The 15,818-nt window shown below is 37.0% G+C and overlaps 1 protein-coding gene across 1 annotated transcript in view; it reads left to right on the forward strand.

Moving 5' to 3' along the window:
• LOC150077337 (HORMA domain-containing protein 1-like) overlaps positions 1 to 15,818 on the forward strand; it is a 578,215-nt gene that overhangs the window by 509,240 nt on the left and 53,157 nt on the right. Inside the window, exon 16 of the mRNA XM_090385860.1 lies at positions 14,404 to 14,505. Coding sequence (XP_090241986.1) covers positions 14,404 to 14,505 — 102 coding nt within the window. The remainder of the gene's footprint in view (positions 1 to 14,403; positions 14,506 to 15,818) is intronic.

Consider the following 15,818-nt stretch of genomic DNA (forward strand, 5'->3'; position numbering starts at 1 on the left):
TAGCAACACATACGACATACCCGATATTCTTCCTGATGAGGTAGAACATGCATTGAAGAAAATGAAGAATCAGAAAGTCCCTATGGAAGATGAAGTTACTGTAGAATTGTTAAAATTGGGAGGAAGAGACATAACACAAAAACTGGCAAGGCTCTTCACAAAGTGCATTAGAAAAGGTGTGATGCCTAAGCAGTGGAATAATGCAATCATAGTTTTGCTGCATAAGAAAGAAGATAAATTGGAAATTATAGACCAAATAGCTTTTTATCCCACATCTACAAGTTGTTCACAAGGGTCATTACAAACAGAATAGAAAGAATACTTGATGAGAATCAACCGAAAGAGCAAGCTGGCTTTAGGATAGGATTCTCAACTGTGGATCACCTTCACGTAATATCACAGCTAATGGAGAAAGTAAATGAATATAAAACACCATTATGCCTGGCATTTGTGGATTATGAAAAGGCATTTGACTCCATACGGCATAAGGCAATGTTTCGGGCACTGGAAAGACAAGGCATAGATACCCCATATATTATGATTTTAAAGAAAATATATGAGAGTGCTACCTCCTTTATTAGACTAGACAAAGACAGTAGGAAATTTAAATTCGGGAAAGGAGTTTTACAAGGAGACATAATATCTCCGAAGCTGTTTACTGCTACCTTTGAAGAAGCTTTCAGAAGATTAGACTGGTCGCAGAAAGGAGTCAATGTGAATGGAGAGTACCTAAACTATTTACGATTTGCGGATGACATTGTGGTCATAAGCCACGATCCCAAAGAATTAGAGGAAAATCTTAATCAGTTATGCACGGTTAGTAAGGATTTTGGACTAAAGATGAATATGACTAAAACAAAAGTAATGATGAACAAGTATGCCACAGAAAGGGAAATAATTATTGCAGGAGCAGTAATTGGAAAGGTGGAGTCATATACTTATCTCGAACAAGTTATTAGCTGTAATAATGATAAATGGCCTGAAGTCAAGAGAAGAATAAATTTTGGATGGATAGCATTCAGGAAATATAGTCACATACTGAAGAGCAATATCCCAGTTTGTCTGAAATGTAAAATAATGAACCAATGTATACTCCCCACCATGACTTCTGGAAATGAAACTTGGGCACTCACCAAAAGAATGGAAGAGAAGCTGAGAACTACACAGCGAAGAATGGAACGAATTATATTGGGAATCAGACTGTTAGATAAGAAGAGAAACACATAGATTAGGCAGCAAACTCAAGTAAAGGACATTCTTATGAAAACTAAAGAACTAAAATGGTCTTGGGCAGGACACATAGCTCGAAGACATGATGACAGATGGACTAAGAAAATAACAGAATGGTACCCAAGAGGAGCTAGAAGAAAACCTGGAAGACAAAGGCGGAGATGGATAGATGAAATTCATGAGGTTTTTGGGTAGTAAATGGATGACCAGTGCTCAAAACAGAAGGAACTGGAAAGTTGCTGGAGAGGCCTTCATCCTGCAGTGGATTGAAAATGGCTGATGATGATGGTATTAAGGGTAAGTTGCTACAATGGATAAAAGGATGGTTAAGTGGGAGAAGACAGAGGGTGGTAATCAATGGATGCTGCTCTTTGGGGACTAATGTTATTAGTGGAGTCCCACAGGGTTCAATGTTGGTTCCACTGTTGTTTTTTGTATTTATCAATGATATTGACAAAGGTCATCATCATCATCATCAGCCATTTTCAATCCACTGCAGGATGAAGGCCTCTCCAGCAACTTTCCAGTTCCTTCTGATTTGAGCACTGGCCATCCATTTACTACTCAAAAACTCATGAATTTCATCTATCCATCTCCGCCTTTGTCTTCCAGGTTTTCTTCTAGCTCCTCTTGGGTACCATTCTGTTATTTTCTTAGTCCATCTGTCATCATGTCTTCGAGCTATGTGTCCTGCCCAAGACCATTTTAGTTCTTTAGTTTTGATAAGAATGTCCTTTACTTGAGTTTGCTGCCTAATCCATGTGTTTCTCTTCTTATCTAACAGTCTGATTCCCAATATAATTCGTTCCATTCTTCGCTGTGTAGTTCTTAGCTTCTCTTCCATTCTTTTGGTGAGTGCCCAAGTTTCACTTCCATAAGTCATGGTGGGGAGTATACATTGGTTCATTATTTTACGTTTCAGACAAACTGGGATATTGCTCTTCAGTATGTGACTATATTTCCTGAATGCTATCCATCCAAAATTTATTCTTCTCTTGACTTCCAGCCATTTATCATTATTACAGCTAATAACTTGTCCCAGATAAGTATATGACTCCACCTTTTCAATTACTGCTCCTTCAATCATTATTTCCCTTTCCGTGGCATACTTGTTCATCATTACTTTTGTTTTAGCCATATTCATCTTTAGTCCAAAATCCTTACTAACTGTGCATAACTGATTAAGATTTTCCTCTAATTCTTTGGGATCGTGGCTTATGACCACCATGTCATCGGCAAATCGTAAATGGTTTAGGTACTCTCCGTTCACATTGACTCCTTTCTGCGACCAGTCTAATCTTCTGAAAGCTTCCTCAAGGGCAGCAGTAAACAGCTTCGGAGATATTGTGTCTCCTTGTCGAACTCCTTTCTCGATTTTAAATTTGCTACTGTCTTTGTCTAGTCTAATAAAGGATGTAGCACTCTCATATATTTTCTTCAAAATCATAATATATGGAGTATCTATGCCTTGTCTTTCCAGTGCCCGAAACATTGCCTTATGCTGTATGGAGTCAAATGCCTTTTCATAATCCACAAATGCCAGGCATAATGGTGTTTTATATTCATTTGCTTTCTCCATTAGCTGTGATATTACATGAAGGTGATCCATAGTTGAGAATCCTGTCCTAAAGCCAGCTTGCTCTTTCGGTTGATTCTCATCAAGTATTCTTTCTAATCTGTTAGTAATGACCCTTGTGAACAACTTGTAGATATGGGATAACAAGCTAATTGGTCTATAATTTCCAATTTCTGATTTATCTCCTTTCTTATGCAGCAAAACTATGATTGCATTATTCCACTGCTTAGGCATCACACCTTTTCTAATGCACTTTGTGAAGAGCCTTGCCAGTTTTTGTGTTATGTCTCTTCCTCCCAATTTTAACAACTCTACAGTAACTTCATCTTCCCCCGGGGCTTTCCGATTCTTCATTTTCTTCAATGCATGTTCTACCTCATCAGGAAGAATATCGGGTATGTCGTATGTGTTGCTACTTTGCAATCCATCTTCCCCATTGCTGGTATCATTCCCTCGCTCCTTGTATAATTCTCTATAGTAGTCTTCTGCTATTTGAATTATGCCTTCTCTGCTGTTTATAAGTACACCATCGCTATTCTTCAGTTTCAGTATCATTTGTCTTTCTGTATTACTGCTCATGGCTGCTGATTTAAATCCTTTGTTTTCCCTTAATGCTTGTTCTACTTTTCTTGTGTTAAATCTTCTTATGTCCTCTCTGAGTCTCTTTCTAATGGCTTTGCATAACTCAGTATACTCAATTTTCTCCCTGTCAGTGTTTTTCTTGCTCTTCATTTGTCGTCTTTGGTTCATCATGACAAGTGTTTCTTGGCTAATTTTTTCTTCTTTGGATTTCTGTTTCCCTATAGGTTTCTTGGGCTTTATCACTTTCAGAAAGTTGTAATATTCCTCGTCGATATCTTGGTCCTGAGCAGTCTGCAGAAGCTCAAACTTGTTCTTAAGTTCCAGTACATACTGCTTTTTCTCCTCCTCTGTTATTTCAAAGACCTTTGTATTATTTACTCGAGTCAGTTTTTTCCTTTCCTTTCCTACATCTATATCAAGTGTACATCTTACCATTCTGTGATCACTTCCAACATTTACCTTATTCAGGACGGTAACATCATTCACAATATATCTTCTGTTAGTGAGGATGAAGTCGATTTCATTAGTTGTTAATCCATTTGGACTCTTCCATGTCCACTTTTTGTTCACCCTTTTCTTGAAAAAAGTGTTCATTACTGACATTCCTTGAGATTCTGCAAATTCCACAAGTCTTTCACCTCTTTTATTTCTTTCACCAATTCCAAAATTTCCTATAGTTCCTCTTTCTGCGCTGTTTTGCCTTTTTCCAACCTTAGCATTGAAGTCCCCCATAATAATAGTGTAGTGGGTTTTCTGCTCATCTAGAAGACTATCAATTTCAGTGTACATTTCTTCAACAACTTCATCATCATGGCTCGATGTTGGTGCATAAATCATTATAAACTTTAGCTTGTACCTCTTAGAAATCTTGAGTATTAGTCTTGACACCCTTGGTGATGTACTTTTGAATTCCAAAATGTTGTTTTTAAAATCTTTATGGACCAGAAACCCAACTCCACCTTCACTCCTTTCACTGTTTCCATTGGTGTACAGCAGATTTCCACTTGATAAACTTATAAGTGATTCATTTCTTCTTCTTGTTTCAGCCAAACCGATGATATTCCAATTCACATTTTCTAATTCCTTTTCCAGCTCTAATATCCTGTCTTCACCGATGAGTGATCGTACGTTATAACAGGCCAAGTTCAATTTCCGTGCATGGCAGCCTGGTCGTACCCAGAGATTCTTAGCACCCTCTGCTTCCACTCTGATCCTCTCGCTGCCGTAAGAGGGAGAGTGAAAGCTGCTGGGGACTGAGGGCCATTTGTATTGTTGTGCTCTCATTGCTGGAGGGTTTGGTCTTTTCCTCTTCACGCTGACCAGGCGTCTTGAAGAGAACCACTCTACACGTTCGTTGCCACCTAAGTGACGTAACAAGGCTTACCATCGAGAAGGTGTGCATGAGTGGATTTTAGGGAGGCAGGCCAACCGGACTTCTCCTAAATCTTCTGTAATAGAGAGATATTGGATCCATCAGTGTTTTAGGCTGAGTGTCTGATAACACACAGGATACCTGTTCCCCTCTAAGCCCCTTGACAAAGGTATATCAGGCTTAATGTCGAAGTTTGCAGATGATACAATGGTTGGCAGGGTTGTTAATGACAGTAATGGCAGTGTGCTACTGCAGCAGGATCTAGATAATTTGGGCAGATGGGCTAAGAAGTGGCAACTGAAGTTTAACCTTGACAAATGCAAAGTACTGCATATGAGTAGAAGTAACCCCAAAGAAACGTACCAACTGTGTGGTACTACACTTAAAGTGGTAGAAAATGAAAAAGACCTGGGAGTAATTGTGCAGTCGGATATGAAGTTTCTGAGCAATGCAGACAGGCTGCCAGTGCAGGTCATGGGGTTTTGTCAATGATATATAGGAATTTTGCTAGCAGGGGAAAAGTAGGTGATTGTCCCTTTGTATAAGGCATTGGTCAGGCTGCGCCTTGAGTACTACGTACAGGTCTTGAGGCCTCATTTTGGAAGGATGTAAATTTACTTGAGCATGTACAAAGAAGGGCAACAAGATTGGTGAGGGGAATGAAGGGATCCTCTTACCAAGAGAGGCTTAAGTTCTGCAAATTGCAGTGGCTGGAGACTAGGCACCTGTGTGGTAATCTGATTGAGGTGTATAAGGCCTTGAATGTGTTGAGCACGCTGAATTGTGATAGGATCCTTCCACTTGTTTAGATGACAAACCTAAATTCAAATTAAGTAGGAAAATAATTAAGTAGGGGGCATAAATTCAAATTAAGAAAGGACAGATGTAGAATAGATGTGCGGAAATTTGCCTTTAGCCAGCGGGTGGTTAATTGCTGGAACAAACTTCCATCTGTCGTTGTGGAAGTTGATAGGTTGAATAAATTTAAAGAGGAACTGGACAGGCATTTGGAGGGAATGGTGTGATTTTTTTTTTTTTTTTGGCTGATGCTGCAGAAGCTCATACACTTGCTTTCTTGCATCACATGCCACTACAACTACTACTACCACCACTGATCTAAGATATATATATTTTTTTTTTTATTTTTTACAACTATTTATGCATATAAAATATATGTGCATATGCACCTTTAAAATTTTGCCAGTTTAAAGGGTTTTTTTTATAACTGGAAAATGAGGAGGCTAATATCTTCAACTTTATATTTTATGCCTATAATGATATTTCGAATTTTCAATGGAATTAATATTTTTTTATTTTTTTGGATAATAAAAGGTGTAAAACAACATTTTTTAAAATATTTAATGTTTTTATTAAAAACTAAAAAATGTGTTCAGTATTCAATCCAATGAGAAAAGATGAAATACAGGCAACCCTCATATAATATGGTACTTCTACAACACGGTTTCACTCTAACACGATTGATAAATTGCGGCAATCCTCGCATAACACATTACTTATATAAACGGTTTCGCTCTAACACAGTCAGAGAATTGCGGCAAACCTCGCATAACACGGTATTTTTGAGCTTTTGTGCAGAGAAAACCCTGCTACAGTGGCAGACAAAAAAAGTAACATTTGTAGTGAAACGTATAAGATATTATTTGCTTACAGTAATTTTGTTTGTTGCAATGCAAAGGCATTGCATCAGCCGTTTCTATAAATACGGCATTGGAAGGGTATACATGCTCATCAGTATCCTGTTTTGCGGAGGTGTAAGCATGGCTCCATATGTTCAGTTGACATCAAGAAAAAAAAATGTAGCTGTTGCTTTGTCCCAGGAAAGCAACTTTGTGCTATCACTGATAAAATAGGCTGCCACTAGTCAAAAGTATCCTGGGTGTTGAAATTAAAGCGTGAGACTGGTGATGTGAAGAGAAGACCTGGATCAGGCCTTAAGAGTGTGACTATGCCTTCCCAAGATCAATATTTGAAACAGCTATGCCTTCATAATCGCCATGCTAGTGCTCCTAATCAAAAACTGGACTTTGAGGTGGCCTTTTTTTTTTTTTTTTATTTGGTGTGGAAACAAGTGCGCAAACTATCGAAAGACAGCTTTCAGAATGTGGAATGCATGCTTATGGGCCCAAGAAGAAGCCTTTGTTGACCCAATAAATGAGGAAGAAGTGACTTTCTAGGGCTAAAATGCATGTTTCATGGACAAAAGAGCAATGGAACACCATCATCTCTTCTATTGGTCCACTCTATTTCTCTGTACAGTTGTTCATTGTACTCATCAGAGTCATTAGGCCTATAACTCATTTTTGTTTTTCCAGTGCTTATGTTACTCCAAACTGACTCAACATTGTGCTAATCGCCCTTCGACTTTATGTACTGCCTTTGATTTTATATCCTTCTTAATAAGAGCATAACTCCCCATCCCCCACCCATTCCTATCCTGTCTGTCATTTTTGTACACATTTATTCCCCATATTCAAATTTTGCATTCCTTATATCTGAGTGACATGTATAAGTGCTGGCTAAATTGTCTATGTTTGACAGTTGAGCCAGCACCTCAAATTCATCTTATTTACAAACATTGTTGTTCATGAAAGTATACATGCACATAGTCTTACTTTTAATTATCCTAACACAGCCCCTTTATTTACCTGTTTCCCTTAAGGTTCAGTGTTGGGTCCATTATTGTTTTCTGTATTTATAAGTGATATTGATGATGGTATATCAAGCTTAATGTCCAAGTTTGCAGACGATACCAAGGTTGGCAGGATTGTTAAGGATACAACCGACGCTATGCTGCTGCAACAGGATCTGGAAAGGTTGAGCAAATGGGCTGAAAGGTGGCAAATGAAGTTTAACATTGACAAATGTAAAGTACTACCTATGGGAAACAGCAACCCCAGAGCAATGTATGAACTCTGTGGTACTACACGGACAGTGGTAGAGAATGAAAAGGACCTGGGAGTAATTTTGGCAGGCAGATATGAAGTTCTCTGAGCAGTGCAGACAGGCTATAAGAGTAGCTCATGGTGTCGTCAATGATATGCAGGAATTTTTCTAGAATGGGATAAGGAGGTGATTATTCCCTTGTATAAGGCAATGGTCAGGCCACACCTTGAGTACTGTATACAGGTCTGGAGGCCTCATTTCAAGAAGGATGTAGAGATGTTGGAACGAGTACAGAGAAGGGCAACAAGATTAGTGAATGGAACAAAGTTGCTCTTACGAAGAAAGGCTTAAGTTTTGCAAATTACAGTGTCTGGGGACTAGGCACCGGCGAGGTGATCTGTTAGAGGTGTATAAAGCCTTGAATGGTTTGAGCATGCTCAATGCTGATGGGATTCTTCCTCTTGCTCAGAATAATCACCTGAGAGGGCATAAATTCAGATTGAGGAAAGACAGATGTACGATAGATGTGCGGAAAGTTGTCTTTAGCCAGCTGGTAGTTGGTTGGTGGAACAGACTTCCATCGCTTGTTGTGGAAGTTGATAGCCTAAATAAGTTTAAGGCTCAGCTGGACAGGTATTTTGAACAAACAGAGGGGTGAAATGGAAGTGGTGTTTTTTTTTTTTTTTTTTTGGCTGATGCTGCATAAGCTTGCCTCTACTAATGCTAATGCTAACTCCCAAAGGCTCACATCTGATGAGTATGGGCTTGGCAAACCTAGGGTTATGAGCTGGATATCATCGTTCTTTGCTTTCTTGGTGATTCCCTTCTACTTCTCCCTCTCTCTCTCTCTCTCTCTCTCGGGTAATGTGGGAATTATTTTTTTTTTTTTTGGCTGGTGCAGCATAAGCCTCAGGCTTCCTTGCACCATATGGCTAATAATAATAATAATAACTCACAGCAGGCTTGTAATCCCAGGCACCTTATTTTGTAGGCTGCTGCATGTTCCAATAGAAGCAATGCATGAATCAGTTTCTTCTCTGCCTGTAGCTTTTGTTAATCTATTAGTCTGTGTATTCCTTCAAGTTAACAGTTTTCTGACCCACCTAACACTCCCTCGATAGCATCAGCAAATATTCTTACAACCTTTCAATTTAAGTGTGTTCCATTCCTGTAGAAATAGTCTGTCACGTTAAGAAGCACAGACTGTGCTAGGAAAAATTCTACCCCATCGGGCTAGAACAATCTCTCTAGGGTGATTGACAAGGCTCTCATTATATACACCCTCCCATTGTGCCCATGGCGGAATTGCGGACACTCTCAAATTTAACCCTAACTCGTGAATGTTTTTTCAATATTTTTGTATACTTGTTAAGTAAGTTTGCAGACTCCCACTCTTAATGATGTTAGTGCAAATGTGTACAACAATATCACTTTTTATGTCCTTAAAAGATGAATTCGCTCTACAGTCATCAACTTTTGTCCCTTTCAGACATACCCTGGTCCTATTCCACTTATCCTTTCTACTCAGTATATTTCTCGTTTCCCTGATGATAGAGCACACAGCGCTACTACTCTTGCTGCTTTGCTGTTCCAATCTGGGGCATTATCTCCATTTAAATTAAATATAATTGAGAATACTACACTAAACTAATATACTTAAATACAATAAATAATAGTACTCTATTCACTAATTATACAGCAACAATACTTTATTCTTCGAGTTTACATTATATCTATTACGCTGCATTTTTATGGTTGGAGTTTTTTTGAATAATTACTGTTTTGACTTAGCAGTTACCTATCAGGCAACACTAGAGCAATGATAAAGGAATGTAACGTGGTTTCAAGAGATAATTAAGAAGTTTATCAGAAGCCTGCAATTAGCGACCGATAGTGAATGGTATCAGACTTGATGTGATGATTAATACTAGTGAAGGATTAAAAACATATGTGAAAACAACGATTGATGTCAAAGAATAGTATACTTAAAATTGAACCACTTCACTTATGTAAAGTTTAGAATACATTCATTATTAATAGATTCTAAAACTCACATGTTCTGTTGATGTTTTCTCCTCCACTTCTTCAGTGGTTGTGTTTTTGCTATTACCAAAAGACTAAACTGACAGCTGGTCTGCTGGTGTTTTTGTGACTGTATAAAAGCAAGATTACAATCACTGATGAAGCAAAGGAGAAAACATCCATGAAATGTATGATTTTTAGATTTCTATTACTAAGAAATATAGGTGATGCACTTTCATTTCTAATATTTTGATATAGAAAATCTGTGTAACAGTCATTCAAATATTATATAAAGAATATTATGTTACTGAATAAAATCCCAGTCTGATTTGGTTTCCAAGAATCTTTTTCCATACCAAGAAAACACTTAAAACACTGAAACGTGTGCAATATAAAGTATAAACATATAACCTGGCAATCATATACACTGTCAAAGGAAGTGTCACTTTTCCACGCTAGGCTATATAAAGTAAGTAGTTACGTGGTGTGTGTGTGTGTGCACATCATGCTTTTATCCCATTTTCTAGCTGAATGTTATATCTTGGGACAGTAGGTGATGTGAGAGACTGACAGAGTAAGAAAAGAATAGTTCAGTCTGACAGAGGGACCAAAATCAAATGAAAGCACAGCACAATGCTAGTGTGAAAAGGCTATAATGACACAGTGCATCAGACCCTATCATAGATAGCAGTAGATAATCTCACCAGATTCTACTCTTGTGAGCAAAAACAAGCAGCCACAGGACAGTAGCATGGATCAGTGAATCCATTGATCACTTGCCAGATGATACACCTTTGATAATCCATTGATACACCTCAATCAGATCACCTGCACGGTGATCTGATTGAGGTGTATAAGGCCTTGAATGGGTTGAGCACGCTGAATTCTGATGAGATCCTTCCACTTGTTCAGATTACGAACCTAAGGGGGCATAAATTCAAATTAAGAAAAGACAGATGTAGAATAGATGTGCGGAAATTTGCCTTTAGTCAGCAGATGGTTAATTGCTGGAACAAACTTCCATCTGTCGTTGTGGAAGTTGATAGGTTAAATAAATTTAAGGAGGAACTGGACAGGCATTTGGAGGGAAGGGTGTGATTTTTTTTTTTTTTTTTTTTTTGGCTGATGCTGCATAAGCTCATACACTTGTTTTCTTGCATCACATGCCACTACTACTACTACTACATTGTGTCAGGCATCAGTGCTGCAGGCTGACGGAAGCATGATATTGTGAGGAGTGTTTTTCATTGCAAACATTAGACCCATAACTTGAATGTCAGCTTACTTAAACATTATTACCACCCAGATATATCCCTTCATGCTCACAGTTTATCCATTTGGTAGTGGTTACTTCTAGCAGGTTTAATGTGTCATGTCACAAGGCACAGATCATTTGAATATGATTCAAGGAGTATAAGGGTGACTTTACTTCATTGGCCTGCTGAGCTATAGATCTCACCTGATTAAGCGTCTTTAGGATAAGGTTAAATGAGCCATTTGTAGCAGGGATCCAGTCTGAACCAACTACAGGATGCAGTCAAGTTAAAATGGGCTAGCATCCCTGTAGAATACTTTCAGCACCTTGTGGAGTAAATATACCAATAACTTGGGTTTTTTCTGAGGTGCTGTTCACTATTTGGTTGGTGTCCCTAATAAACTGTTCAGTTAGTGTATGATTTTCATTTTAACATTTATTTTACGTTTTTCATTTTAACATTTATTTTATGTTTTTCATTTTAACATTTATTTTATGTTTTTCATTTTAACATTTATTCCAGCATTTATTTTTTGCGTGAAAAATAAATGCTAAAATAAATATTTAAGGATTCACCAAAAATGAAGGTGTAGAGACGTTCATATTATCTTGAAATAGGATACCTTTGGTTAAGTACCATCTCTGTTATTACTGCAGTTTAATATCGCACAGAAGATGTGCTATATTAAACTGCAAATTTCAGTGCTAGTTTTCATGCTATCAAAGAAAGTTTTAAATTTCCACACAGTAACTTGTAAGTAAAGAGAGAGAGTTTTCAGAAAATTCATATGTGCACATGCAGTGTATATTTTGTTTTTAAAAGCATTATAATTTGTACAAAAATGCATAACTCAGGATATTTTTGAGACTTTGGTTGCAAAGGGGACAAATGATTCTCTGTGAACTTCATACACCAGAGAGAGGCAAGTTACATTTAAATGTTGTTGCCAATCATACTGATACCAATTGTTTCACAAACACAGCTGCTTGTTTGAAGTATTGAATTTTATGGTGAAATATTTTATCCTTTTTGATGGTTCAGTCATGCCTAAGGGGAAAAAAATTCTTGTCTTCTCTTTTGAAGTAGTGGGTAAGATAGGCTTCAGATAATTATAAAAATAATAGCTAAACTATTAACTATAAAACAATAGATAGACTTTAGAAATGGTAGAAAAACTTTCCAACTTTTATAAAGTCACTGGTTTTGTTTATGTACTGCTGTCCACCACATATTATTAGGTTTAACTTGGTATCTACAAATGTAGTGTTCCTCCCTCTGAACATAATAATAAAAATCCATTATGGGTCACAGGAGGGGTGCAGAATTTCAACCTCTTTTTGTCAGCATTTTGTTGTGAATAAAATTCTGCATGAGATGGACAAGAATATCAATGTAATTAATTGATTCTTTTAGAAATGTGCAGGCTGATTAAATAGAGGTTGTCAAAATGTCTTGTCAAAACAATTGCACATTGTTTAAGAAAATCATGTTTTTAAACAAAGCTACCTGATTTTATTCTACACTTGTGGAAGATTCAGAACTTCTTTAACTTCCTGAAAAGCAGCAAACATTAATGACATATCCTGAAAATTTTCAAAATCAATGTGAATATTGATGAAAATTTAGCCATTACTGGTGATGAGATACCAAGAGAAGCCCTATTTCAGGGAATAAATGAGATAATGATGAAGCTGACAGTGAAATAAAGGAAAAAAATTCTGATCATAGGAGTGGTGACCCATGCAACACTGAATGAATTGAATGGCAATAAATTTCACTTTATTTTAAGACTGTCAATAACATTGTTACGTTTGTTAAAAGTAAAGATTAAAAAAAGAAGCTATCAAAAATAACAGAATATTTCTCTCTTAAAAAAAACTGGATTTTAAATGATTTTATGATTGTATTTTATGCATTTTTATATGATATTCGTTATGCTTACTACAGTCCTTCTAACTTATATATTGTTATTATTCAGTATGAATTTTGAAGTGCTGAAATAATTATTTTTTGTTATCATCATAAAAGTTATTAAAATTATGGTATAAAGATTCTGAAGTTTAATCAACTTAATACATTTAAGGTGTTACTAAAGCATCAAATACAATGTTAGTTTGATAGTTATATGTGAGGATCCACTGAAAAATAACGCCTTGTACTGCATACCTTTTGAAGGAAGTCAGATAACTCAGAGAAAAAACAGCAGATGTAGATGAAAAAGTTCTTTAATTTGTGACATCATTTTTCTACGCATGTCCCATCTAACTCACTACATTTTGTCCAGCACCTAACATTTTTTATGTCATTCAAGTAAAATTCTTTTACTTGAGAAGTCATTATATCTTCACAGCTGCTTTAACTTCTTCCTTAGACTCACACCTTGCCCCAGAGATGTTCTTTAAGCATTTTTAACATAAAAGTAACTTTGGAGCCAAATCTGTCCCTGAGATTTGTCACAGGCAGTCTTCCATTGATGACAGCTAGAACTGTTACTTGGAAGTTTAAGATGCAGTTGGTATTGAGGTTCCACTTGTGAGTCAAGTGAGTTGAATTTTGGAAAAGTCTGGTCATTCTGCAACAACTAAATTCTCTTCTTGCACTTTCAGGATGGTAGGACTGTTAGTGACCCTGGATATATCTCCATTCAAGGTAAAAAACACTGCACCTAGTATGTTGGAGGTGACAGCCCAGGTGTGAACCAATATAAGCAGCTGTAACATCCACTTATATTGGTTTAGTGTCCACAACCCACAAAGGCATAATCAATCCTCTGTGTCACCAAGCAATACTGGATGGTAGATGACTCATCAGTCGGTGAAATACCACAACTTTGCTTTTTGAAGGTTTTAAGTGGTGAAACCCACATTTTGTCTTCAGAGCAAAGTTCTGGCAACTCCCTATCTATTCTATCATTCACAATGGTTATGTTATTTGAAATAATGATGAATGTTATAATAAAATTCAGTATTTCTTAAATCTCGAGGGTACAGCTTTAAAACAATTTTCACAGGCTAGACACTCCACTGAAGACTAACTAGAAACTATTAGCTAGATAGAGAACCTGGTTGGAACTTTCTGGACCACCCTTGTAGTTGTTTAGCTTTAACGTGATTAGAAATCTTATCTTGGGTGATTTGAATGTGGATAATTCAAATATTTTAGGAGGATACCTTCAAATTTGAATTTTTCAAGTTTTACTCAATGTAACACATAGCTGAAAAATAGCTTCTGTTTAAAATGTACAGGTTAGGTTTAGTTATAAACTTTAAAGTCTGAAAGGCTACTTTTCAGTGCAGTTATTTTTCTATTTTAACTCACAGCCTCAATGTAATTATTTCCTCACAGAAATGTTAAACTTTTGGCACTGTTTGCTAGTGATGGGTACATGCACAACTTTTCTGGGTATCATAAAGAGTGTTTATATATTTATTTATTTTAGTTATTGTCGTTATTTTTGATAGGTGGAGGATTTGACATCAAAAGCTAAAGGTCTTTGCTTAGAAAGTGCTACAAAAAAGAAAACTTGCCAGAAATCTAGGAAAAGAGCAGTTAATATCTTAAGTGTAAGTATATTATTGTAGATCACTAGATTATTTGTACCCTTTTAAAGGAGTTCAATCTTCGCCTAATGGTTCAGCTTGGATTTTTGGAAAAAGTGTGTCTCTAACAGATTATTCAATTCTGTTGTGATATCAGTATAGCCAAAAGTCTAGATCATGTTTGTGAGTATATACTGGTTCATTTTGAGTCACCGAGAATAACTACTAATCGTGGGAATAGTGCCTGGTGATCCAACTGTGTAGCCCGTTGTTTTCTATATTTATTAATGAAGATATATCAAGTTTAATGTTTAATTTCAAGTTTGCAGATGATACAAAAGTTGGCAGGGTGGTTAATGACAGTAATCAGGGTAAGTTACTTCAACAAGATCTAAAAATTTAGGCAGATGGGCTGAGAAATGATAGTTGAAATTTAATCTTGACAAATGAGGTACTTGCATAGGTTGCATTAATCCCAGATTAACATACCAATTGTGTGATACTACACTCAGGGTATTGGAATGAAGAATGAATTCTGCGAGCAGTGCAGACAGGTTGCCAGGACTCGTGGAGTTTTTCAGTGATATATAGGAATTTTCCCAGCACTAATAAGGATGTGATTATCCCATTGTACAAGTCAATGGTTAGGCCACATCTTAAGTACTGCATACAAGTCTGGAGACCTCATCTTGTTCTGCTGCAATGGGATCAGAGAGGGTAGTGGGTGCTCTTACAAGGAAAGGTTTCACTCCAGACACTGCAAATTAGGCGCCTCCGTAGCCAGGTGGGAAGGAGCAGCAGTGCATAGCACACGCTTCTTGATTGACCGGGGTTCGAGCCCGTCACCACCAAATACGCAGGATGCGGAAAGGTCAGGGAATGACCACCGCATATCCCCGGAGCAATATGGCCTTAGTTGCTAATGCTCCTAAAAAAAAAAAAAAAAAAAAAAAAAAAAAAAACAGATAACACTGCAAATTGCAGTGTCTGGAGACTGGGCGCCTTCAAGATGAACTGTTTGAGGTGTTTAAGGTTTTGAATACATTGAGCAAACTCAGTGCTTAGACTACTCACATATGAGGGGGCATAAACTCAAATTGAGGAAGAATGGTTGTAGAATATATATGTGGAAGTTGGCTTTCAGCCAGCAGATGGTTGATTGTTGGAATAAATTTCCATCTGTTGTTGAGATTGTGGTTAAATTTGAATAAAATAAAGGAAGAGCTGTACAAACTTTTGGAGGGGATGGGCAGGTGATGTGGGATTTATTTATTTTCTTGACCGATGCTGTTTAAGCTTGCTTTCTTGCATTATTTACCAATTTCTCTTCCATTACT

The sequence above is a fragment of the Mastigoproctus giganteus genome, chromosome 12, assembly GCF_048544385.1.
Source record: "Mastigoproctus giganteus isolate SK-2022 chromosome 12, ASM4854438v1, whole genome shotgun sequence".
Lineage (NCBI taxonomy): Eukaryota > Metazoa > Arthropoda > Arachnida > Uropygi > Thelyphonidae > Mastigoproctus > Mastigoproctus giganteus.